The sequence below is a fragment of the Palaemon carinicauda genome, chromosome 22 (assembly GCF_036898095.1).
Source record: "Palaemon carinicauda isolate YSFRI2023 chromosome 22, ASM3689809v2, whole genome shotgun sequence".
NCBI classification, from domain to species: Eukaryota; Metazoa; Arthropoda; class Malacostraca; order Decapoda; family Palaemonidae; genus Palaemon; species Palaemon carinicauda.
The window spans coordinates 85415115-85441908 of NC_090746.1; the positions used below are offsets into that span (position 1 = coordinate 85415115).

The 26794-nt window shown below is 36.9% G+C and overlaps 1 protein-coding gene across 2 annotated transcripts; it reads left to right on the plus strand.

Annotated features, from left to right (window-relative positions):
• The first annotated feature begins 4992 nt into the window (after positions 1–4992).
• Positions 4993–21453, plus strand: LOC137616578 (methyltransferase-like protein 27). Of its 2 annotated transcripts, none has more exons than XM_068346457.1 (8): positions 4993–5119; positions 7948–8037; positions 8315–8419; positions 10323–10474; positions 17365–17480; positions 18164–18256; positions 18723–18835; positions 20932–21453. In XM_068346457.1, the coding sequence occupies exons 2-8, from the start codon at positions 8035–8037 to the stop codon at positions 21001–21003; spliced, it is 654 nt and encodes a 217-aa protein (XP_068202558.1). In that variant the 5' UTR covers positions 4993–5119; positions 7948–8034; the 3' UTR covers positions 21004–21453. The 2 variants fall into 2 exon arrangements, with proteins under 2 accessions (XP_068202558.1, XP_068202559.1); XM_068346458.1 differs by having other exon boundaries at positions 5051–5119; positions 7954–8037.
• Positions 21454–26794: the final 5341 nt, after the last annotated feature.

A 26794-nucleotide genomic window follows, 5' to 3' on the forward strand; every position in this document is an offset into this window, starting at 1 on the left:
AATTTCATGTATTATTATAAAACTGATATTCTTAATGGTTGATTATAACTAAACTATCCTAAGTCTATATACCCTAATGAATGACTACATGGGTTTCACAGACACTGCAAGAAGTTTTTGGGCAATAACTCTGTATCCAACATTATAGGAGATCTATGTCAAACACTCGCATTAGTACGAGATTTGGTATAGTGTATTACACCCAGTGTGGCAATATCGCGAAACACTAATTTTAAAGGATAAAGACAGAATTCCCTGTACCAAGAGTCAAAAACTCCATTACCCAGAACTTAAACTTACTTTGTATTATTTTTTCTATATATCTAATGTACATTATTTGTGTCTAATGATCCACTCGGTTGTTTTCTCTCTCTCTCTCTCTCTCTCTCTCTCTCTCTCTCACAAGGTGAAGAAGAGAAAGAAACAACTACAATGTAAATAAGATATACAGGAAAAATAATGCAAAATAAGTTCAAGTGATGGGTAATGGAGTTTTTTACTCTTGGTACGGGGACAACTGTCTTTATCCTTTACAATTAGTCTTTCATGATGATCTAAAAAATTACCACACTGAGTGTAATATATATATATATATATATATATTATATATATATATATATATATATATATTATATATATATATATATATATATATAAATATATATGTGTGTGTGTGTGTGTGTGAGTGTGTGTGTGTGTACGCGCGTATGTGCGTGAGTGTGTGTGTGTAAAAATAATGAAATAGAAAAAATAACTTTAAGTCCTGACTAGTTTCGTGATGATTCATCAGAGGTATCATGAAAATAGTCAGGACTTAACCATATATTTTCTACTTTATTTTCCCTATAGGTTTTTGCATATATATATATATATATATATATATGTGTGTGTGTGTGTGTGTGTGTGTGTATGTGTGTGTGTATGTATGCATGTATGTGTGTGTTTGTGTATTGTGTATAGGCTACACTACTAGAATTAAACTATCAAATAATTTCAGTAATATAAATTAAATAATCTAGACGACAAATACACATCCCAAAGACGCCAGGTACCGTCTCATAGTTCGCACCAGGTCATCTTCTATCTAGCTGCTTTTCATATTGTATAAAATGTATATATAAGTGAACGTGTGTAGATAGATAAATAAATAGTTAGATAGATAGATTTACGTGAATGTGATGCAATTTTCACGAATCTACAGAAGATATATAAACCTAACGACAAATTCTCTGAACAAAAGAAACTGCTTATCTTTCTTTTTCAAGGACTTGATAACTTAGTTTCTTATCGTTAACTCTGAGCGTGGCCGGTTCCGAGTGGTTCTGCCTCAAGGTTAAAGTATTAAGAAATTCTATGAGTTTACGTAATAAATGTAAAGTAGGGTTTACACGAACAAACGGTTCGTCGAACGCGGTTCGACAGACAAGTGTTTGAAGCTACGTTCGAACATGTGAACGGGGTATTCGGTTGTCGACAGGGTTTAAACTTGAGCATGTGGCCATTACCTTCGATGCTGCTGCTTTTTAACTAAGATTGCCTTAAAACTTTTCAAATTTCCTTAATTTTGAAGCTGGTTAAACCGAAATTACCTTTAAATTATCATTAGTTTTAAAAATTACTTTGAAACCATGCAAATTACCTCAAACAAAGGTAATTATCTTAAAAGTTTAAACCTTGGTTGTCGAACACACTCGTCGAACGGTTAGAAAAAAGTGTTCTCGTCTGACTTTTGAGGGCGGAGCTTCACTGTCCACAAACCTTATGCATCTGTGGCGGACTCCACCTCTTCGAACAGTTTGACAGGCAGATTCGTCAACCGGGTTCGACGAACCGTTCGATCGTGTAAACCCCGTCTTGAGTTTGTTCTAAAAACCGGTTTAGAGACATCATTTAGTCGTATTGATAGGCTACCATCACTCTCTAGGCCTAGGCCCGTTGAACGATTCGTTCTTATGCAAGATGAAAGAGTTGAGCCAAGAGGCAGTTAAAGAAGTTGGACAGGTGAATGAGGGGCATGGAAGGGAATATATAAAAGAAAAAGGTGAAATGTAAAGTTGATGAAGTCGAAAGAACACTTCAATAAGCATTTGATGCTATTTATAGTCCCGCTGGGACCAGTAATGTGCTCACGGAGGAAACGGTGTAGGCTGTGGGGGAATGGAAAAGGCATACATTCTTAAAAGTAAATAAATAAATAAATTATAAAAATTAAATAGATGCAACTAAATGTATTAGAAAAATGGATAAGTAAGCATTAATAAATTTCCACCAACATGTTAAAGACTTTATCTAACACCCCCACAGGATCTAGATATGATATTGGACCGTGTCTAGTAACTCTATTCTGCTTTATCAATGTTTCTTCCCTTTCTTTTCACACGTAATACTTTGCTTCCATGATTACGATATCTTTGTCCTTTTTCGTACTACATTCTTGAAAAAAAGTTTTCATATATATTCCCTGTTTCTAAATAAATCTCTCTTTCCAGACGTTTGTTTCGAGATTTCTTTTATTTTTCTGATCATGAATTTATGAATCCTTTTTTTTTTTTTTTTTTTTTTTTTTGGTAAATAACAAAACACCTGGATAAAGCTGCAGGTAGCAAACACCTGTTAGAAATGTTAAGCGGCTCATAATTATGCTCTGGGCGTTTGGATGTAATCTGATTGAGCAGCAAAAATAAGTAATACATCGTTGACGAAAAAATAAAAACATCGCTTACGTAACATGAAATGTCCTGCCATACGATTATTTGATAAACACCAGATTGAATAACTAACATTCTACATCATTTCGTAAATTACAAGATGTGTCATTTCACCATAATTTTAGAAACTAATTGCTGAAAATTAGAGTATTAAACTCGATATCATTTGGTCATTCATGTTGATGACTGCGCAATACAATAACACATGTCCTTAAGCTAATACCAGCGAGGTGTAGTTTGCTGCACCTGAGCGTGTTCCGTTTGTGGGTCAATGTTCGTTTTAAGGGTTTTCGTTTACAAGACCACGGTCTCCAAATACTGCCATATTATGCAAAGCTATTGTTTTCCTCTATTAGTTTTTTTTTATAATTTAAAAGAATTTGTCATATGGGAAACAAGTTAAAATTATAAAAAACTATAGAATTTTAAAAATAAAACCTAGCCTGGCTTCCTCACTGAACGACCAGGAACTGCCATCGTCAACAGAGTCAACTAAACAGATGTTCGTGATGCCAGCACACATTTGATATACAAAATGTATACTAAATTAGAAATGGAGTAATTACTCAAAAGTGTCCTTGAAATATACAATTCACAAATAGTGACACTTTTGAGTGAAATATACAATTCACAAATAGTGACACTTTTGAGTAATTATTCCATTTTTAGTTTAGTATATATTTTGAATATTTATCAAATGTACGCTAGAATCACGAACTTCTGCTCGGTTGACTATGTTAACGATGTCAGTTCCAGGTCAATTAGTAAGGAAACCAGATTAGATTATATTTATAATTCTATACTTTTTTTTCACAATTTTAACTTGTTTCCCATGTGACGAATTCTTATAAATTATGAAAAAGTAATAGAGGTTAGGCTGAAGATAAATAGAAGAAAGACAGAGATGATGAGAACGGAGTATGCAATGGAAGATGAAATATCATTGGAAGGAGAAAGGATTAATGAGGTAGAATCATTGAAGTATTTAGGAACTATGATCTCTAATACAGGGTCTTTAGAATTAGTTTAGTGAAAGACTGAAAAAAGCAAACCAGACAATGGCTACGTAAAGTAAAATTTTGAAATAAAATCACCTGAAATTACATATAAAAATCAGACCATATATCAGTTTAGTGAGAACGGTGTTATTGTATGGACATGAGTCATGGTATGACAATGAAACAATCTCCAATATATTGAGTAGATTTGAGAAAAAGCCCTCAAAAAAGAATATTGGGAGTTAAATGGCAGGACAGGATTAGAAATGAAACTGTAAGAGATTTACTCGAGTCCCGTACGTGGATGAGATCGTGATGAGGGGTAGATGGAGATGATTTGGACATTCCCTTCGCACTCCCCAAGAGAGGTTAGTTCACTAAATGTTCAGCTGGGCTCCACAAGGGACTAGAGTTGGAAGACCCAGGTCTAAATGGCTGAGGGCTATGAAGTGCGAAGTTGGAGATGAAGAATGGAGAAGTATTGAATTAAAAGCTCAAGATATAGACGACTGGCGAAATGTAACCGAGGCCCTTTGCGTCAATAGGCGTGGGAGGAGATGATGATGATGATGATGATGAATAAAGGAAAACAATAGCTTTGCATAATCTGGCAGTATATGGAGAGCGTGGTCTAATTAACAAATACCGTTTTAAGTGTGGTTAACTGGTCTGTCTGTCTGTCTCTCTCTCTCTCTCTCTCTCTCTCTCTCTCTCTCTCTCTCGGAAACCGACACTGATTGAAATTGGCCATCTACTGCTTGACATCCTCCAGAAAAGGAAGTACAAAAGATTAGGTAAAATTCTTGACCAGACGAATTAAATATTCCAAAGTAAAATAAATAAGACTTTAACGTTTCTACAATTTCCAAGCGATTGACCTTTGATTTGCTGAATTTAAGTAAGAAATACCCTAAAAGTGTCTAGTTTCTAAGGCAAAAGATTCACAAAAAGAAGGCTGACGAGACGAAAATAGGTGGAAAAATATTACAATTTATTTCAGTTTTGAATTTCAATTTGAATGCCTTTACATGATGCTGGAAACATCCCAGGCTATTAATATTTTTCTAGGATGAATTATCTGTACATAATTCGTTTGAATGAATTTGAATTGGAGTGTGTTCGTATTTTCTTTGAGGGTATCTCCATTTCACATGAAGATTGAGTTTCACGTTATTATGATTATTCTAAACTAGAATTCTAACTAATTCGAAAGTTTATTCATCGATTTCACCAATATTTTTAAGCCAACCATGACACTGAACTTCCCATGACGTCAAATAAGGGGAGGAGCTTCAAGACAATAAAGGGGTGTGAGCTAATACATTACAGCTGCTGAAATGAATTGATAGTTGTCCTCGAAACGTCAACCCGAACGCATCATTTGTAGAACTACATAACAATCTCACGGCTCTGGTATGTAATGAGACATGATCTCTTTTAATCCACAAAAATATCCGGAAAGGATGAATGTCTGAATGGAGGCCAGCCATTTGAATATGTTAGAGATTTCTTGATAATTCTATAGATTTTGATTTCATCCTCACAATGACCACGAATCTCACACTGCCGGGAACCAGCACACCTGTCACTGTTTAGCTGTTTATTCCTTTCTCAGAGAAGACATTAGCTCTTTCTTTCTATTATATTATAGATTAAAGTAATCCAGGTATTCTCTGTTAAAAATTATGCTACAAATGGTTAATGAAAACGAATTACACTCTTTGCAAATACCTGTTTTCGGTGTGGTGAAACTTCTTCCTTAAGTATCAAGAATTATAAATGTTTTTGGGGACGAAAACCATATAGGCTCAGTCCCGCTGATTTTATTGATTTTAAAAGTTGTTATATAAATATATTGAAATGATGTAAAACATGACCATGCAAGGGATGTTTTTATCCTTTAGAATTCAAATAATTACCACTTATCTATCTATCTATCTATCTTAACCTAGTTTCAGTCGTCACATTCCACCAGGTGTGACATGACTGGCGATGTCTACAACAGTTTTTTTGTGTCTTTAATTTTCAAGGTTTTAAGTTTTTAGGAAGAACCCTATTGTTTCATCTTTTCTCTTTATATTCTAAAAACATCAAATGGATTTTCAAATCACGAAAAACTAATGGTTATATTAATTTTGAGTGTTGTGAACCTTGAACATTTTTTAATGTTTCTTCCCTTGCCAGTTTTATTACTTTCTTTTACATTCAATGAAAGAAGGTAAAGACATGGCCAATATCTAAGGACTGTTACAAACAAAATAGATATGTACTGAATTGACATAATTTGGTTGTTTAAAAGTTTCTCTTAATCTCATCGGGAGAATGTTTCTTAGCGAGCCCAATTCTTATGCATGATCGGTTTTTAATTATGATTGGGTTTTAGAAATGTTGCATTAATAGGATTATAAACATTTAAGTCTACCACAGCACCATAATTTTGCATTGCTTGCAAACATGTGCAATAACCTCAATTGAAGAAACTGGAAGGTGGTAGGATATATTTTGCTTGTGTCTCCATGAGTATATTTTTAGCTAAATATCTTGAGAGGAGAATAGTGTATTTTCATCCGAGTGAATGCATGTCTTGAGTCATCCTAATGGTGAGAAATAAATACTGTCGCAGGTCACTGAAAATTACTTGCAGATGTGAAACTCTAGTTGCTAGTACCGTAGATTTATAAAACCGGTCAAAATGAACGACGGATCTCTCGAAAATCCTGATAGTCAAAGCTTGTGCTCATACAGGGTGGCACTAGTAGATATATGAGCTCTTTCAGTGTTTTCTAGTTTTATGTTTTTATATTAATGTTAAGATCACGCTCTAACTTAGCGGTTGTGATAAAAAATGCTATTATTCAGTTGTTCAGAGTTTAGACGTTCATCTCAAGAACACGTTCGCATAAAAAAATTATTAACACAATTTGAATAAATTCTGATGATATACTCTTTCTATAACTACTCAACACATCAGTATTAATGTTATGCCAACGTCTAACCAAGGTCATCATTACTGTACACGCCATTAAATCTCCAGGAAATAAAAAAATTATGTTCTTCCTGAATAGATGATGATAATAATAATAATAACAATAATAATAATAACAATAATAATTATAATAATAATAATAATAATAGTAATAATAATAGTAATAATAATAATAATAATAATAATAATAATAATAATAAATAGGTACTTGAATCCATTATTAAATATGTGCATGTCTGAAATATAAAAAAAAAAAAAATGGAAATAAAATTTTTCATAAGAAAATCTAATGAAAATCTTGAAGTCGAGGTATTGAACCGATCGAGATATATATATATATATATATATACATATATATATATATATATATATATAGATTTGCTAATGAAGTTATTTTCTGATTGGTCGACGTCAGTGTGAATGACATACCTTGACTATTCATTGATTGCTTCCCCCTAAGAATGATTACATTTCTGTACGGTTTGGCCACTTGCCTGTTAATATAATTACATGAAAACTAAGAAACGGGTTTATATGGTTAAATATGCTTTTTATGTCGTTATAGCCAACTAATTAGATTTTTATGTTGATCGTAATCCGGAACTGAAGCCTTGAATTTTTTAATAGCCTTCGTATTTTCATTTATCATTAATGGGTCTTTAGAACAAACATTAAAAAAAAAAAGTTAAAGTTGCGGGTTTTAGGTTTCCACTCAGACGATCTACATCATTCTGCTCGTGCGACCTTCAGCCAGCAGGGGCTATCACAGTTCACTAGCCCCCTCTAAACTCCCCCCCCCCCCCCCCACCAGGAGACACCCTGGGGAGTAACTACCCCCACCCCATCCCCACCCCGGTAAAAGGTCTCGCACTGTCCACGCGAACTCGGGACCTCTGAAACAGTATTTGAAGATCTTTTCTAGTTCGTCCATTACCCATATAATAAAATTGAAATGATTTGGCATATTTAGATAATTTAACTAATCACACGGATTAAGGTTAGAAATCTTTAAATGTTATTCATAGTTTGTTCATTTAGACTTTGGCGGGTATTTTTTTCTAATTATTATGTTTGCCTAAATGATCAATAAATCCATCTAATAATATTTACTATGGTATTTACAATTACCAGTTGATGTGTACAAAATATTTATTGTATCCAGTTTGATAGTTACAGATTAACTTGCATCTTCTTTCTTAATTCATTATAAATTTTCTTATTTTCACCATATTTACAATGAAATGTATTTCCTCAGCTGCAGGACAAGTAGAAGCGAGAATTGTCTCACTGACGGCAACTTGACGACCAATTTCACTATCGTCGTGTTCAATTATTCCTAGACATGGTAAGTGGTAATAGTTTTCCTTCAGTTTTGATGGATTTTTAGTTTTGTTGTCATCTGCTGTTCATTCAAACTTTTGGAATTATAAAATATTTTCACGTTTTTTCTTCTTTTTATGGAAGCATGGTTGAATAAATAAAAAAAAAATACATACCCTTGTCTGTTTAGTCCAATTAGTTCTAAGTTAATATCGATTATCATAAATATGCGGTAAAGGGAAATCTGTAACTTTGTAATCAAATTACATCATCGTTATTCTTCTTCATTGATTTCTTAACAGGACGACAAAACCGCTTACGAGGCCAACTTCCGGTGCCACGAGCCAGGGATCACGCCAGAAAAAGTCGCTGAGAATTACACCGAAATGGCTCAAAATTATGACGAGGTAAATATATTAATACTCAAAACCTAGAAGACATTTTCTTTCTAGTTTCATTGATTTTTTCGATAGTTTTTTTTTTTTCCATGAAAATGTGCTGGAGCCCTAAAATTCTGTTATTATTCGGAATGATCAAGGCGACTTGAATTTCATCGTGGTGACTATATCTTTCTGGATGTATTGGACAATTTGATGAAAAATCTAGTTTCCTTATCTAGCCTAGATAAATAAAAACTGTATGAGTATAGGGAGGGAATAAGAGGAAGATTTGACCCACAAGGAAGCAAGAGACGACATTGATGATAAAGATGTTGTTGGAAATTAGCCCTTGAAGAGAATTCCGAAGCTTGGCATAGAGGGAGATTATGTCACTAAGTTGTGGAATCAGAGAGAGAGAGAGAGAGAGAGAGAGAGAGAGAGAGAGAGAATGTGAAGAAAAGGTTAGACACTGGCATGTGAACTTAATATTTATGTCAGGGACAGACGAGTTCGAGGTAAAATTTCAGTTTAGCGGAAAGATAAGAACTCGGGAAATTTAGATAATATATCTTGTAGGAATGTGTGTGTGTGTGTTCGTGCTTTCATTATAGGTGGTTTATAATGTCATTTTTTTTCTGCATCCCAGAGTTCTCTGCTATTCTTTATTGTACCTTTTTGAAGAGCAGTTTTCATTCTCTACATAAAATAAAAAGAAAATAACATAGAATAGTACATTTATTAAAAATGAGTATGTTTAGGCTGATGCTGAAGTTGTTGATTTTCACACACATACGTATATATATATATACATATATACATACATATATATATATATATAATATATATATAAATATATATATATATACACACACACACACACATATATATATATACGCACACATATATATATATATATATTCATATATATATATATATATACGCACACACACACACACACACATATATATATATATATATATATTCATATATATATATATTCATATATATATATATATATTCATATATATATATATATATATTCATATATATATATATATATATATAAATAATTGTGTGGTGTTTTTTTTTATTTATTATAAATTTTGTTTTGTACAAATTCTACTCTTATGCTTTTTCTAAATGTTTTCATTTAATAATGATATCAATATTGATAATAATGATAATATTAATAACGGTACGGATTTTTGGTGTAAATATTAAAGAAAATATTAAAATATACCAGGCATTAATTCACGTAAATTTATGACCGGCGTAGATTCATAGGCAGACTAACAAATTGGTTTCATGTACTGCATATTCATTGGCAATGCAACTATTTCATATAACTAAATTCTAAGATCTAATTAAGACAACAATAAGTTTTGTTGTTAAAGTAGTTTCAATAAAGTCATCTAGAGGTGTTTCCCTTAGGTCAAAATTTTATAGTAATATCATTGAAACATCGCAAATAAAAAACATAAATGCAATATTATAACAATCTAATAAATTAATCATCACGAATAATGTTCGCTTTGCAATGCGTTGTGCGACTCCGTTTATTATTATATGACCCCTGGGAACATGATCGCATTATCTCTCTCTCTCTCTCTCTCTCTCTCTCTCTCTCTCGTGGTAATCATGAAAATATCCGGCTCGTTCTTCGTGGCTTGTGTATCTGTATTAATTCTCAATGCCATCTTTATTCTGTCCTCACTTTATATACGTTTGTTATTTCAAATCTGGCGAAGTACCCAATAAGTATAAGTTGTTCGTTGTAGTACGCTTGGAGTGTCTTTTATTGACAAGTGAAGGACATCACATGAGCTACTTTCCGCTCGAGATGTAGGCCTATCAATGGACCATAATTCAAGCCGAGACAAGGAGCCATTTGAATCTCTAATTCAAAATATTTCTCCTTTTTTTCCCGCAGACTCTGAATCCTGGTCGCTACAGAGGTCCCGATTTGGCAGCCGACGAACTGGCAGCCAGAATTCCCAAAGACAAGCGAGGCGAAGTCAAAGTCATCGACGTTGCCGCCGGAACGGGACGAGTTGGCCTCTTGCTTCGAGACAAAGGGTTTTCGTAAGTTATCTCTTTTATCTCTCAATTGATAATATTCACAGTTGTGGAATCTATTTCATGGGAAAATTCACACAATGAACCAGCTATGATTATGATTATGAAAATGTATCAAGGATTTGATTTTAAACTGGTGATAATGTATAAAGATGAAAACCTCACAAACTGACAAATACTTCATAGATTTGATAACACTGAATTGGTCACAAGAAATAAAGATTTTATAAAAATGACTTCCTATTAACTATCTATCTATCTATCTATATATATATATATATATATATATGCGTAAAAATCACAGGAAAACGTGATGCTCAGATGCAGAAGAACCACAGGGAAAATGAAAATACAGAATATACACTTGAGTCCTGACTAGTTTCGTGATACTTCCTCAGAGGACTGATTTATTGAGATGTTGTTGTTGGTGTATTAAAGCCAACACTTCTTGTTGGCACGGGCCTTTTTATTGTTAGGCCCGTAGGTATTCAAACACAAAAAATAGGTACAAAAATTAAGATTGCCCAGCCTTACTGCTGGACACGGGCTTTTGTGTAGCAGCCCGTAGTATTTATTGCCCTAAGTAGGCAATAGTGTCACAGCAGTACCAGTCTCTCATGTCTGGATTTGCAGCCGCTCAGCTCCTTGAGCGTAGCTGCAAGTGCGACCGCTCAGCCCCTTGAGCATAGTCGCCAGGTTGGCAAAGATAGGTCTTGCAACTGCTCAGCCCCTTGAGCGTGGTTGCCAGTGTGGTCGCTCAGCACCAAGAGCATGACCTTGCGGACCAAAAAGCAGGACCATTTGGAGCCGAAATGAAAGGTTTTAGTAGTAGGTAAAAGTGTTGATAGCAGTAAGTCCCAGTAAGTAGGAGAGACTGGGAGAGGAGGGAAGAATTCGAGTAGTAGGAAAAAGTGGCAGTTTTAAGCATAGATGCCTATCTCTGCACCGGGGAGGGTGAAACTAAGGGACTGAGGAGGGAATGAATTACAGAGGAGGGAGTCTTAGCAAGGGAGCAGTTTCTTACAATTTATAGGGAAAGCAAAAGTACGAACATACATATAGAGATTTAGAGAACAATGACACTCCCTTACCCGCTACCTGGGCTTGACTCAGGTGTGAGGAGGAGGAGTCCGCAAGCTCGTTAGACACCTGCTAAAAAGGGTCATTTCTAGTGGCGGGTATATTCTTGTTTTCTTCTTATTTTACTTTCATTACAGTTATTTATATGTCAGTGCGGTAGCCTTATCTATATAAATACATAAGCAAAACATACACAAAAATACAAATACATACACATATATACATATATATATATATATATATATACACACACATACATACATATACATATATATACATATATACACACATACACATACATATACATACACATACACATATACATATATATACATACATACAGATACAAATACATATACATATACATAAATACTTACACATACACATACATATACATACACACACATATATACATATATATATATATGTATATATGTGTGTATGTATATGTATGTGTATGTGTAAGTATTTATGTATATGTATATGTATTTGTATCTGTATGTATGTATATATATGTATATGTGTATGTGTATGTATATGTATGTGTATGTGTGTATATATGTATATATATGTATATGTATGTGTGTATATATATATATATATATATATGTATATATGTGTATGTATTTGTATTTTTGTGTATGTTTTGCTTATGTATTTATATAGATAAGGCTACCGCACTGACATATAAATAACTGTAATGAAAGTAAAATAAGAAGAAAACAAGAATATACCCGCCACTAGAAATGACCCTTTTTTAGCAGGTGTCTAAGGAGCTGAGCTTGCGGACTCCTCCTCCTCACACCTGAGTCAAGCCCAGGTAGTGGGTAAGGGAGTGTCATTGTTCTCTAAATCTCTATATGTATGTTCGTACTTTTGCTTTCCCTATAAATTGTAAGAAACCTCTCTCAATAAATCAGTCCTCTGAGGAAGTATCACGAAACTAGTCAGGACTCAAGTGTATATTCTGTATTTTCATTTTCCCTGTGGTTCATCTGCATATATATATATATATATATGTGTGTGTGTGTGTGTGTGTAATATATATATATATATATATATATATATTATATATATATATATATATATGTATCATCAACACCCGTTACTAGTCCACTGCAGAACAAAGACCTAAGACATGTCCTACTTGGCTGTTTATGAACTTTCTGTGCAGGTCCACGCCCACAAACTTTCTTCGTTGGTCAATCCATTATCTTCTCTTCCTTCCCCTGCTTCTTCTATAATCTCTGGGGACCCATTGTCTTATTTCTAAGATCCATCTATTATCTGTCATTCTCATTGTATATCATGTCCTGCCTATGTCCATTTCTTTTGCTTACATGTTGTTAGAATATCCTTTAAATTAGTTTGCTCACGTATCCATGTTGTTCTTTTTCTGTCTCTTAGAGTTATTGCTATCATTATTCTTTCCATAGCTCTTTGAGATGTAACTATCTATATTTCTGATATATAAGTTAATACTGGTACGACCATCTCATTAAATACTTTTCTTTCTAGAGAAAGTGGCATTTATTTTCATAATCTCATTTTGTTTACCAAATGCTCTCCATCTTATTAGTTTGATCTCGTATCCTGGGGAAACACTTACTGTGTCTTAAGTAAGTATATTAATTAACAGTCTCTAGAGGTTCGTCATAACTTTTATTTTTTGTCTGCATTTTCATTGAACATTATCTTAGTTTTACTCATATCCATTTTTAGTCAATTTCTGCTTTCTATATTCGAATCTTCTATCATCTTTTTTAATTCCTCCCATGATTTACTAAACACAACTATGTGATCTGCAAATCTTGAGTTATTAATGTATTTGCTCATATATCAAATCCTACATTTCCCTATCTGAATTCTTTAAAGCTTCTTCTAGGCATACTGTGAATGATTTAGGAGAGATGGGAATCTCCTTATCTAACTCCTTTCTTAATTGCAATTTTCTCACTATCTTTATGTATCTTTAGGATTGCTTTACTTACTGGTTTTGAAGGGCTTTCATTGCTGCTGAAGTTTTGAGAGAATCAAAAACTTTCTCTTAGTCTAAATGCAATACATAGTGGTTTGTCATAATCTGTTTATTTTTCATTAGCTAGTTAATTACATGGATATAGTCAGTTGTTAAGTACCTACTTCCAAAGCCTATGTGCCCTCTTGGTTGATTAAAGTCTAGCTGTTTTTCTATTCGGCCTAATATGATCTTTGTAAATATTTTATATATTACAGAGTGTAAACTTATTGGACAGTAATTTTTGAAGTCTTTGGGGCCTCCCTTTTTGTCAATTACTATAATGATAAATTTTTTCTAAGTTGTAGGTATAGAGCAGTCTTGCAGAAAATTAGTGACTATGAAATCTCTCCCAGCTACTTTTAAATCAATTTTAGGCCATCTTCCCCTGCTGCATTGCATACACACACACACACACACACATATATATATATATATATATGTATATATATATAAATATATATATATATGTATATATATAATATATATATATATATATACACATACATATATATATACACACACACACACATATATATATATATATATATACATATATATATATTTATATATGTGGTGTGTGTGTGTGTATGTATGTATGGATATATTTACATATACTGTATATATATATATATATATTTATACATATATATACACATATATATATATATATATACTGTATATGTACAGTATATGTATATATATATATATATATACACACATATATATATATATGTATAGACACATATATATACTGTATATATATATATACATTATATATATACATATATATATATATATATATTTATTCATATATATAAATACATATATATATATATATATATATATTAATATAATATATATATATACACATATATATACATACATATATATAATCATATTCATGTACACACACATATATATACACGTGTGTGTGTGAGCATGTGTGTGTGTGTGTACTAGAGAAGGCCACCTTTGGAAACTGAACCTCGCAACGTACAATATCAGGATCCTGCCTAGAGAAGAAGCCCTTGCTGTGTTACTAGAAGAGCTTACATTAAATAATTGAAATATAATAGGATTGAGTGAAATTAAAAGACCTGGGGAATCTTATATAGAGTTAAAAGAGGACATGAAAGGAACAAAGAAAATGAAGTGGATTTTCTTATCATTAAAAATTGTGTAAGTAACATAGAAGAATTTTATAGTATCAGTGATTGATGATCAAACTAAATAAAAAGTATAATGGGAATGTCATTCAAATATATACACCGGTACTACACAACTGGCAGCCTTATGAGTGTTGTAGTTGGACCCCAGTTCTGGGAGGAAAAAAATTTGTGCACAACAAAGTGAGATGGCTGAGTAAGGGAAGAGTTTTGGAGCAATTTTGGGCAATTAAGGAGGATTTTCAGACATTCCTCGCAGATCAAAACAGTATGAGGGCAAAATCATTTTCTGAATTTTTGAAAAATGACAAGAAAATGGAAAGTGTTGGATTTTTAGCAGACATAATGTCACATCTGAATGATGTTCTAAGGCTATCTGTTTAAATACTTTTCTCTTTAGAGAAAGTGGCATTTTACTTTTCATAACCTCTTCCTGTTTACCAAAAGCTCTCCATCCTATATTTATACTTCTTTTAATTTCGATATTATATCCTGAGAAAACACTTACTGTCTGTCCAAAGTAAGTATACTCATTAACAATCTCTAGAGATTCATCCTCAACCCTTATTTGCTGCCTTTGCATTTTCATTGAATATTACCTTAGTTTTGGTCATACTGTATTCATTTGCAGTCCAACATTTTAGCTTTCTATATTCAAATCTTCAATCATCTATCTTTTGAAATTCTTTCCATGATTCACTAAATACAACTAAGTCATCTGCAAATCTTGTTGTTAAGGTATTCTCCTTAAATATTAATTCCTACATTTTTCTTATCTAAATTTTCAAAAACTTCTTCTAGACACTCAATGAAGAATTTAGGAGATATGGTAGCCTTGTCTAACTCCTTTTCTCAATTAAAATTTTCTCACTAAATTTATGTAGTTTTAGGATTGCTGTACTACTCGTATTGATATCTGCAAGTGTACTAACAAAAGTATCATCTAGCCATCATCTTCGAAGAGTTTTCCTTACTGCTGCAAGTATTGACAGAATCAAAAGCTTTCTCATAGCCTATAAATGCCATATACAGTATATTGCTTTGTCATACTCTATTGATCTTTCCATTACCTGGTTGATTACATGGATATAGTCAGTTGTTGAATATCTGCTTCTAAAACCTGGCTGCTCTCGTGGTTGATTAAAGTCTAGCTTCTTTCCATTTTACCTGATATAATCTTCGCAAATACAGTACTGTATTTCATATATTACTGAGAATAAACTTAGTGGGTAGTAATTTCTCAGGTATTTTGTCTCTTTTTGTGAGACAGTAAGTGTTTCCCCCGAACACGAGACTGAAATTAAAACAAGGATAAGCATGGGACGGAGAGCTTTTGGTACACAAAATGAGAATATGAAAAGTAAAATTCCACTTTCTCTAAAAAAGAAAAGTATTTAATGAATGGTCCTACCAGTATTAACTTATTCCTCAGAAACTTGGAGCCTTACTAAAACCTTAAAACATAGGCTAGTTACAACTCAAAGAGCTATGGAAAGAATAATGATGGGGATAACACTAAGAGACAGAAAAAGTGCAACATGGATATGAGAACAAACTAAAGTACAGTATAGGATATTCTAACCTGTAAAAAAAAAAAAAAAAGAAATGGACATGGGCAGGACATATAATGATAATGACAGACAATAGATGGACGTTAAGAATAACAGAATGGGTCCCTAGAGATTGCAAAAGAAACAAGGGAAGGAAGAGAAGACGATGGATTGACGAACTGAGAAAGTTAGCAGGCGTGAACTGTCACAAAGAGACCATTAAAAGATGCAAGTAGAAGGACATGTCTGAGGCTTTTGTTCTACAGTGGACTAGTAACAGGTAGTAGGTTGATCAGGGTACCAGCCATCCGTTGAGATACTACAGCTAGAGTGTTATGGGGTCCTTTGACTGGCCAGACAGTACTACATTGGATTCTTCTCTCTGGTTACGGTTCACTTTCCCTTTGCCTACACATACCTGAATAGTCTGGCCTATTCTTTACAGATTCTCCTCTGTCTTCATACACCTGACAACGCTGAGATTACCAAACAACTCTTCTTTACTCGAGGAGTTAACCACTGTACTATAATTGTTCAGTGGCTACTTTCCTTTTGGTAAGAGTAGAAGAGACTAGCTATGGTAAGCAGCTCTTCAAGGAGAAGGACACTCTAAAATCAAACCATTGGTCTCGAGTCTCGGGCAGTGCCATAGCCTCTGTACCACGGTCTTCCACTGTCTTGGGTTAGAGTTATCTTGCTTGAGGGTACACTCGGGCACACTGTTCTATCTAATTTCTCTTGTTTTGATAAAGTTTTTATAGTTTATATAGAAAATACTTGTTTTGGGGTTGTTGCTGTTCTTAAATTGTTTTATTTTTCTTTGTTTCCTTTCCTCAAAGGGCTATTTTCCCTGTTGAAGCCCCTGGGCTTTTGGCAACCTTCTTTTACAACTAGGGTTATAGGTTAGCAAGTAATAATAATAATAATAATAATAATGATATATTGTCCTATGCACATTCTACTTCTTCTCTCACATCTGTATGAATTATTAGTTAATATTGATCTTAGAGAGTAGGCCTACTTGTTTCATATATAGATTTATGTTGCAAATAAAACTTAAAGCTATCATTAATCCAACAGAAATATTGATGCCCTTGAACCATCAAAAGGCATGATGGATATTCTGAAGAAAACAGATGTTTATACCAACACCTACTTAGAATTCCTTGGAGTTGGACAAAATTCCGTTCCCAAAGGTAAGGCAAACTCTGGTCATTATTGCTGATGAATTATTAGGGCCAATGTTATGTCAGATATTTATACTAAAGTAAGTATGTATTTTCATCATATTAAGGTTATAAATACTATTTGCTTTACTAACCTTAGTCCCATTTTCTATCCTTATTACTCAAATAAGAGCTATTTATAATTAAGACAAATTTAACCAGTTTTATGGGCTTCGATTCAATTCTATACATGTAAAGGTTTAGACAATAAATAGATAGAAAGGCGTTGTTTTTTTCAATTCCAACTAACAACCTAACTTGCAATTATATAAACCTGTAGAGAGTTCATATCTATAATAAAACTTAATATTTTGCACATCTACTTTTTAAACAATCGGCGGGGACTATCTACTAAAAGGTTAAGGATATTTCAAGGATAGGTTGTATTTTGTTGTCATAGTTGAACCAATATTGTTTCTAAATTGATCATCTAGAACACAGTCTAATAATGAGTTTACACGGAAAAGTTAGTTATACCTCATTAATTGCATTTGCTTTTAAATAAATTTCCTAACTCAAAATCTCCGACACTGTTTTTATGTTCCCCAATACCTGATTTCCCACTCTTGTATATTTTCTACAGAAATAATACTGTTCCGGTAACTTTTTCATTCTTTGCAAAAAGCTTTCCTTAAAGAAAAAACTATCAACAGATACTTACGACGCCTTAGTCATCGCCGGCGGCATGGGAGAAGGTCATATACCTGTCAAAGGCATTGATGATATGATCAGAATAACAAAGTCAGGTAAGTTATACAAAATCATTAACCTGAACTTTTTCATGTTTTCTAATACAAATATCTGTTAAACTCTGAGATTTCATAATACAGTGTTATAGTGTACAATACAAATTTTTCTATACAGCCTAAATGATTATATAGTATTTGAATTTTTAAATTATATTCAATTTCCACTCCTAAAAACCCTGTTTAAATGCTGTAGCTATAAACTTACAAAGAGATTTATAAGAACTAACAGCATGCAAAATATGACATCTGCTTAATATAATCTATTTTAATAGACCTGAAAAAAGCTGTTTGTAGTAGTTGCACATCTTTGTTTGTTTAGTACATTCTAAATTTTGAGTGAAGGAATTTCCATGACTCAATTTAAATATATGTTTTTTGGGGAGAATAATTCTAATTATTGTATGCAATTTCCAAAGCATGAGTTTTACTTCACTATTTTCTAATCTCTTATATTGTCTTAAAGGAGGATTTATAATCATCGTGATGAGAAAGGAGTACCTAGATTACGTTGAGGAATACAAGGACAAATTGATACCTTACATAGACGAGATGGAAAAACAAGGAAAGTGGACCAAGGTAATTATATTGTCAATCAATTATTATCATTTAATTTTACTTTGACATATTTTGTCTGATAATTGATGAGTTTGTTATTCTATAATGAAAAGAAGCCTAAAACAAACAAGGATTTGATTCAGGGACAAAAACTTCAATTAAAATTCCCCTAGAAATAAAAAATGGGCCCCTGTAGGCATCATGACTAAATTTCTGTTACGTTATTGTTAATAATGATGATAATAATAATAATAATAATAATAATAATAATAATAATAATAAAATTGATAACAATAATATCAATATCAAATATTGTTATCATTACAGTATTATTAGCAGTCACAATTGGCAAATCTAATGTAGAACACAAATTATGTTAACTTGGTCTACAAACTTTCAAACAAAAGCATGAATGTTTGTGGATAAAATAATAAAGGGGAGCAAAGAAAACCATATATAAAAAATAAAACATATAAATTCAAAAGAATAAACAAATTAATTAAATAAATAGCAGTTAATATTTGTGCTAGAAGAATAATGACAGAAACATTATGAGCCTCTCATAGTAACACAAGCATCAGTATTAACAAAAATGCATGAGAGGTTGTTCCTCACTGAAGGAAATGAAAGACCTTTGGTGCTGAGAATGGAAAACTGTGGCCCTGGAACAGAATCAAATGCTGATGCTTCACGTAATGGTTAGTAAGATCTTAATCTGAAGACAAAAGTACTATAGATAATTAGTACATTTCTACAGAAATAAACATCATGGTGTATTGCTAAGCACCAGATTCATCAATCACCTATTGGAAACGTTCCCAGCTGGATATTACTGAAGTCTGAAAGGGTTTGTCCCAGGGACGAAATTACAGCCAATCACGGCATGAACTCGCTCAATGGAGGTAAATATTGCCACCCATGATATCATCACCTACTAAGTACTTTTTATGACTTCCCAGATTGCTTTCTATCATGTCCCTAGATGGTCTTTGCTTCACCGTGGTTCATTTTGCTTGCATTTAAATGTAATTTCATTGCTCCTCTACTCTGGCAAATGGTACATAGCTGTGCTGTGTATCTCATCCGCATGGGTCACTTAAAAGGTTTACAATACGCTTCCCGGCTTCCATTGTGTTGGTTAGAAGCTTTAGCTCTCTTCAACTTCATTATCTTTATAAGCAAAGGATGGGGAGTTTGTGGGTAGCCTATAGATCTACCTGCTGAGTCATCAATAGCCATTGCCTGGCCCTCCCTGGTCCTACCTTGCATGGAGACGGCCTTGAGCGCTGATCTTAGTTATGTATTGTATGTATGGTTGGTCTCTAGGACACTGTCCTGTCCCTATTCCTTACCAAACATGAGTGCCCTTTAAACTACTTTGACTAATAAAGTCATCATTTTGAGAAAATTGATTAGAAGAACTATATCCTGGGACCCCGATAACATCCAAACAGATCAAGGTCGCAACAGTAGTTAAAAAATTGTTGTGAAGCACATAGCATTAATATTCCCATCTACTAAAAAATAAAGGAGTCTTGGGAAGAGAAGTTAAATCTGAAGGAAAATGTCTAAGCAATTGTATGTGCATTTTATACCCAAAGAAGAGATGAATAAATTAAAAAGATCCCTTTCACCCTATCCGAAGCCTTGTCAGCTCTATGCTCAGAAAAAATTCTAACAGCAACGTGGGAGAGAACTAGGTTGGGGCAAGTAGAATAGCAGTGAAAAGAATGAGCATAGCAGTAAAAAAAAAAAAAGCTAGCGGATTAGGTCTTTTAACATTTGCAGAACAAGCAAGCCAACAATTAAAAAACTATTCATAAGTTACAGTTTGGCAGATGGGGCACAACGTTTATGTGAGCGGTGTTACTGGACTTCAAAATAATAGTTCAAGCCTTTTTTAATTTGAATTTGAACCTAGACTAGAAGACAGGAAATGTTTCAAAGTTCATTAAGAAATTAATGCACATTATATTCCTAAATATTCTATTGTCGATAAAATTTTTAGTGCAGCCAAGAATATCTCAAGATAGACAAGTTTCTCTTCTTAATTCTTTATCAAAAGATTAAATCTTACTTTGAAACAACAATAACACAAATTTTCTTTCTTCCTGCAGGTTGAAGTTAAAACTGTCCCCAAATACTCATTTGATAAGGATGGAATGATCTTCACATACAAAGTTGTATAAGTGTTTAATATTTGTTTAGCCAAAGTTTGTGTACTCACAACTTTCTATTTTTATAGGAGTTTTACTAATTCCATCAAATCTAATCCCCTTCAGTATCCGAGAGTAAATGTAAGACAGTATACCCCATATAAAAAAAATATTTGGAAACTATAAGATTTACAAGCATAAATATATTACCTCTATAAAGGCCATTTCTGCTAGTGACTTTGAGATTGAAAAACAAGAGCCCAAAATCATTCAAATCAAGCAAAATTTCTATTTCAAGATCTTGCACAAAATAATGTCTACATTTTGACTCGCCTTTCTTATCAAAATTATTCTAATTCCATAACAGGAAACAAAATTTTTTCTTTAATACTGTATACCTCAAATCCCAGGTTATAAAGATATATAGGGTTTTCCTGCTGATTAATTGAATGATGAAAATAAAGGATTTAAAGTTTATAAAAAGTTATTTGTAACCTTCTAAGACAGGGTAGTCCAACTTCATTGATATCTTGGGACACTTCAGCTCTAATAACTTGAACCACATTAGCTCTAAACAATTACAAGGAGGGCCAATAAAATAAATTAATAAATAAAAAAATTATATATATAATACTGTATACATATATATATATATATGTATATAAATATATATATATATATATATATATATATATATATATATATATATATATATATATATATATATATATATATATATATATATATATATATATATATATATAGAGTCATCCCTTGTTTTTTGTTAGTTCATTCTCCGCGCTTCCACTCGTCCGCAACAGAGAACTATACAACCTATTAAAAAAAATATCACATATTCATGGGTTCTGGAGAAGTTGTTTCGCAGCAGGACAATTTCAAACAGCCCACACAAAGCACAACAGCTCAACTGCATACCTAACACATAAAACTGAAAAAAAGACGTTCATACATACATTATGTTCAACTAATATTCAATATACGATATATGTAATGTATAATGCTGATGAAAATGACAAATTCGTAGATAATTTGTATTTTTCCTAACTATACAAACCTTAGCTATTTACATGGGGTAATTACTTCGGCGTGGCTGAATGCCGAGCCATAAGAATTTTAACGAGGGTTTACTACCCCTCCGCTAGTTAGTGGGGGGTAGGGAGGGGTAGCCTGCTACCCCTCCCCCTCACACACACCAGTGAAAGGCTCACTTTACTTAGAGGTAGGACTTATCTTGGGGGACAGGGCTGGCGGGCAAATATGTATAAATAGCTAAGGTTTGTATAGATAGGAAAAATACAAATTATCTACGAATTTGTCATTTGTTCCGTAACTGAAATACAAACCACGCTATTTACATGGGGTGACTTAACCCTTAGGAAGGGTGGTAAGTCCCGGCCATACTGGCTTTGGCTTGCCCGGGGATTCCATATTCGAGAGATCAAGTACTCGGACAATAGGGAATCCCTGCACCTCACTAGCGGTTGTGAAACTGCCGCGGCCTACGTAAGGTGTGTGCGAAGGTGAAAAGTGACTTGTCCTAGGCAGTTGGCCTTGAGTTCCTCAGAAGGAAATCTAGGCTAGGACTCTCCCAATACCACTTCGTCAGGGTATGGGGACATGACAGTATTACACCTAATACTAGGAACACAAGGAAGCATGGTCTACCTGCAGTGGTTTGAGGTCAGCTATGCAGAGAACCCAGGATGCTGCTTCCTCCAAGGGAGGAGAGGATGAAGAAAAGAATAAGGGCCAGACAGATCTTTTCATTCATGCAGACTAACACCAGGTAACAATGCCCTCAACCTTCTGCTACTTGTCCATCAAGGAGCCTGAGGTTTAGACCAGCTGTTGTGAAGCCACCACAGGGCCGACAGAAATGTATCGAGCCCCCTGTGGGTCATGTCATGCAGGTAATAGGCTGAGAAGATGATCTGATGCTTCAACATCCCCGCTTGTAGGACCTTCGTCACTGAATGATGCTCCATGAAGGGCAGGGACGTAGCTACGCCCCTGACATCATGGGCTCTAGGGTGATGCGACGGAGAAGGGTCAGGATTCAAGGCCGGGTGTAACACCCTGCGAACCCGGGCTGAGATGGTATTCCTGGAGACCCTTCTCTTCGTTTCCCAGGGTCCACGAACGAAGCTTGAGCCTGGAGACGAACTGCCGCCGTTCTCTTAAGACGCCCCCTCAGACTCCCTACCGGCAAGGTAGGAGATGGTCTGGGTCATCTGCTACAGGACGGAGACTCGAAACCTGGAAAGAGTCGAACAGCGGGTCCGGCACTCCCGGGTTCTGAGTCTTGGCAACGAACCTCAGGGACGAACCTGAATATTGCCTCCCCCATATCCCCCTGAATGGGCGAAGTCGTATGAGAGACCATGTGATTCGCTTGGCTGAGGATAAGGCTAGCAGGAACACTGTCTACCCAGTAAGGTGGTGATCTGGGGCCTTACGTAGTGGTTCGTCAGGGGGTCTCTATAGAGACTTGAGGACTCGAACCCCGTCCCAAGGAGGAGGTCTCACCTTCGACTGAGGGCAGGAGAGGACAAGGCTTCGTATGAGAAGGAAGAGTTCCAGCGAGGGAGAAATGTCTATCCCTAGAGCCTGGAGGCAAGACCTAAGGCTGAGGGATAGCCTTTCACAGCCGAAACTGAAAGGCACATTTCATCCTGCAATCCCACGAGGAGCTCTGCTATTGCTGGAAGCGGCATCGTGTGGAGGGATACCCTCTCCAGGACACCGACCACAGTAACTCGCCCCTCGCCTGGGAGACTACCGAGGAAGATTTGCGCAGGTGTCCAGACCTCCTTTTTGCAACTTGTTGCAAAAATCCTCTCTCTTTGAGGAGATGCTGGATAGTCTCCCGGCGGGAAGACAGAGAAAGCTACGGCTTTGCGGAGGACGATGGCATGTGGCTGTGTGAGTAACCGGTGACATGGGGGGGGTTCCCTCGGAGGCTCCGTAAGGAGTTACAGAGGGACTGGTGAGCCACCTGCGAGAGGCCCTAGCAGAGCTATGGAGGTCATTGAGAGACTGACCGATACTCTGGTCCTGTAGGGTACTCTCCTCATCCGCCAAAACGGGGGAAGGCGAACACATCGATGTTGTCCCACCGTTGCTGAAAGGCATCCTACCAGAGGGTCTTGGGGTCCGAGACCGGGGAACAGTACAGCGGGAGCTTGCAGCTCAGTGCTGTAGCGAACCGGTCCACAGAGGGAGCCCCACCGAGTCAGGACTTTGTAGGCTACTTGAGGATCCAAAGACCACTTGGAATGTGGTGTCCGTGTCGCACAGCTCAGACTGTCGGCGATCCCATTCCTTTGCCTGGAATCAAGCGAGCTGCTAAGGAGATCGAGGGGAACTCTGACCATCCCGGTATCTCTACCACAGGATGGGATGGCTGTACTGAAAAGTACCTCCTTGTCTGAGCAAGTAAGCCATCACTGTGGTGTTGTTGATCCTCACAACCACAGAGTAGTCCGCCAGGCTAGGTGGAGCTACTGAAGTGCCAGAAACACGGTTTCCATCCCTAGTAGGTCTAGAGAAAGTACTTCCTGGTTCTGACCACCGGCCTGAGGTCCCGTGGTTCAGAACGTGGGCCCCCCCTTTTTTTGGACGCGTCCGAAAACGGCATCAAGTTTGGGGGAAGAACGAGAAGGTCCGCTCCCTATTGTAGATCCTCGTCTGCTTCCCATCCCTGGGGGTCCGTCTGTTCCGGTTCCCCCTAGGGGTCCCGGCGTCCGGGGAGTCGTGCCCCTGACTCCCCCGTGCCCCGAGTCGCCACTGGGGAGAACTCACCCAGAGGCGACTGTGGAAACCAGACGGGCCAAGGAGGAGAGACGTAACCACATTGGGTTGGAGGATCCTCTCGTGTGGGGAAAGGTCTCGCGACCTTCCTCCGCCTTGCTATCCTGTCGCCTGAAGGGAAGGTTTCGGGAGATTGGTGTCTAAGACCAGGCCTAGGTATACCAGACTCTGAGAGGGCTGCGGGGAGGACTCCTCGAGGACCACCATGATCCTTAGGACTTGGCAAAGTCCAAGGAACTTGTCCCGATGACGAAGAAGGGATGCCTTCGAGTCTGCTAGGATCGGCCAGTCACCCAGGAAACGGAGGGGACGGATGCCGATCCTGAGAGCCCGTGAAGAGATCAGAGTGGAAGCATCGATGAACTGTTGAGGTGCTGTGGAGAGACCGAAGCACAGCACCTTGAACTGGTATATCCGCCTTCCAGGCAAACTCCAAAGTACTTCCTTGAAGACGGGTGAACCGGGATCGGAAGTACGCGTCCTACCAGACCAGTGTACACATGAAGTCTTGTGGTCTCACCGCAAGACTGACCGCGTCTGCTGTCGCTATGCTGAATGGGGACTGTTTGACAACCCTGTACAGAGTCGAGAAGGGGAGGAGACGATTAAGGAGGCCTCGGAACCCGTTGGCCACCTCTTGGAGGGAGCGTATCTCCGCCCTACCCAGGGCGGAGGGGCTCGATACCGACCGGGACTGTTGAAGGAGACAAGCTCGGAGAGCTGGCCCTCGGCCTAGTCTCTGGCGCTCTTCATTCCCTGAGACCAGGGCACGCTGCACTGGCCCAAGGGAGCCCTTGGATGAGTAGATTCGGTCCCGGCCCGTATCCTTCCCTTACCGAAAAGGAATCTCTGAATCTGGGGTCCCCTTGAGGTTTCTCCTGAGGGTCAGAACCTGCCAGAACGCAAGTTCCGATCCCTGGAGTTTTTCCTCCAGATGAACTGGCAGTAAGGTCTCTCATCCCCGGAGGCTCTTCCTGGGGGACTCGTGGACATGCCCCAAGGGTCCATCTGGATCCTGTCGGGTCCTTACGGAAGACTGGGCCTTAGGATCCCTCCTAGGAGGGAAACAGGACTCTAGCGATGAGGGATGTAAGGCTTTCGCCCCCTTCGCACGAGATTTCTCAGGAAGAGGCGGGGGTTCTCCCTATGGAGTGATGGGGGAGAGGACCGGGTCTTCCGACCCTCCTGGGGATGGGTAATGCTCATCCGCAGGGGAGGAGAGAAGTCTGAGGAGGGCTCATCGCCTGCGTAAGGACTCGCGAAGGGACAGGATAGTCCTTGGAGGAGATACCATGCCAGGGATTTCTCTCACCCTCTTCAGGGGGAGAGGAAGTTGCTACTGATTAGTGACCCCAGTCAGAAGGCACAGGTTCATCGCCTGCATGAGCGCTCTGACGACGGCGTCTCACCAAGGATGCCGACCGACCCTCGCGCTGACAGGGAGTCCCTCTGGAGGGAAGAGGATCGTTCGATCCCCTGGAGGAGTTGACACATGAGGGTTCGCCCGTAGAGAATCTGCAATGTAGGGAGAAGAGACCTTTGACCTATCCGGAAACCTTCCCTCCATCCGGAGAGGTTGCTGCTCTGCGCTGCGGGGAAGGGAAACGCGAAGGTGGCCTGACCACCATAAGCCCTGATGTAATCAGGGCGCGATCGTGTCGAAGAACGGTGCGCCGATCACGCTGGTGATCGCGCGAAAAGCACAGATCTGGGTAGCGCGTGAATAAAACATGCATAGCAGTATAACTGTGCCCGCATGCACGCATACCCGCGTGAGCGTGGGCGTATCGGCGCCTGCGTGAATGATGCCCGCGCTTCCGCGCGTATGAAGATCGCTGGTGCTTGCGCGTGAAAGATCGTGGGCGATAGCGTGGGAATCCATCCCATGCGTGAACGATCTCGGCGACAAGAGATCGCCGGTGCTTGCGCCGTCGGCGATTGCGTGTGGGAAACCATCCCACGCGCGGAAGAAATAACGCTGACGATCTTCGGC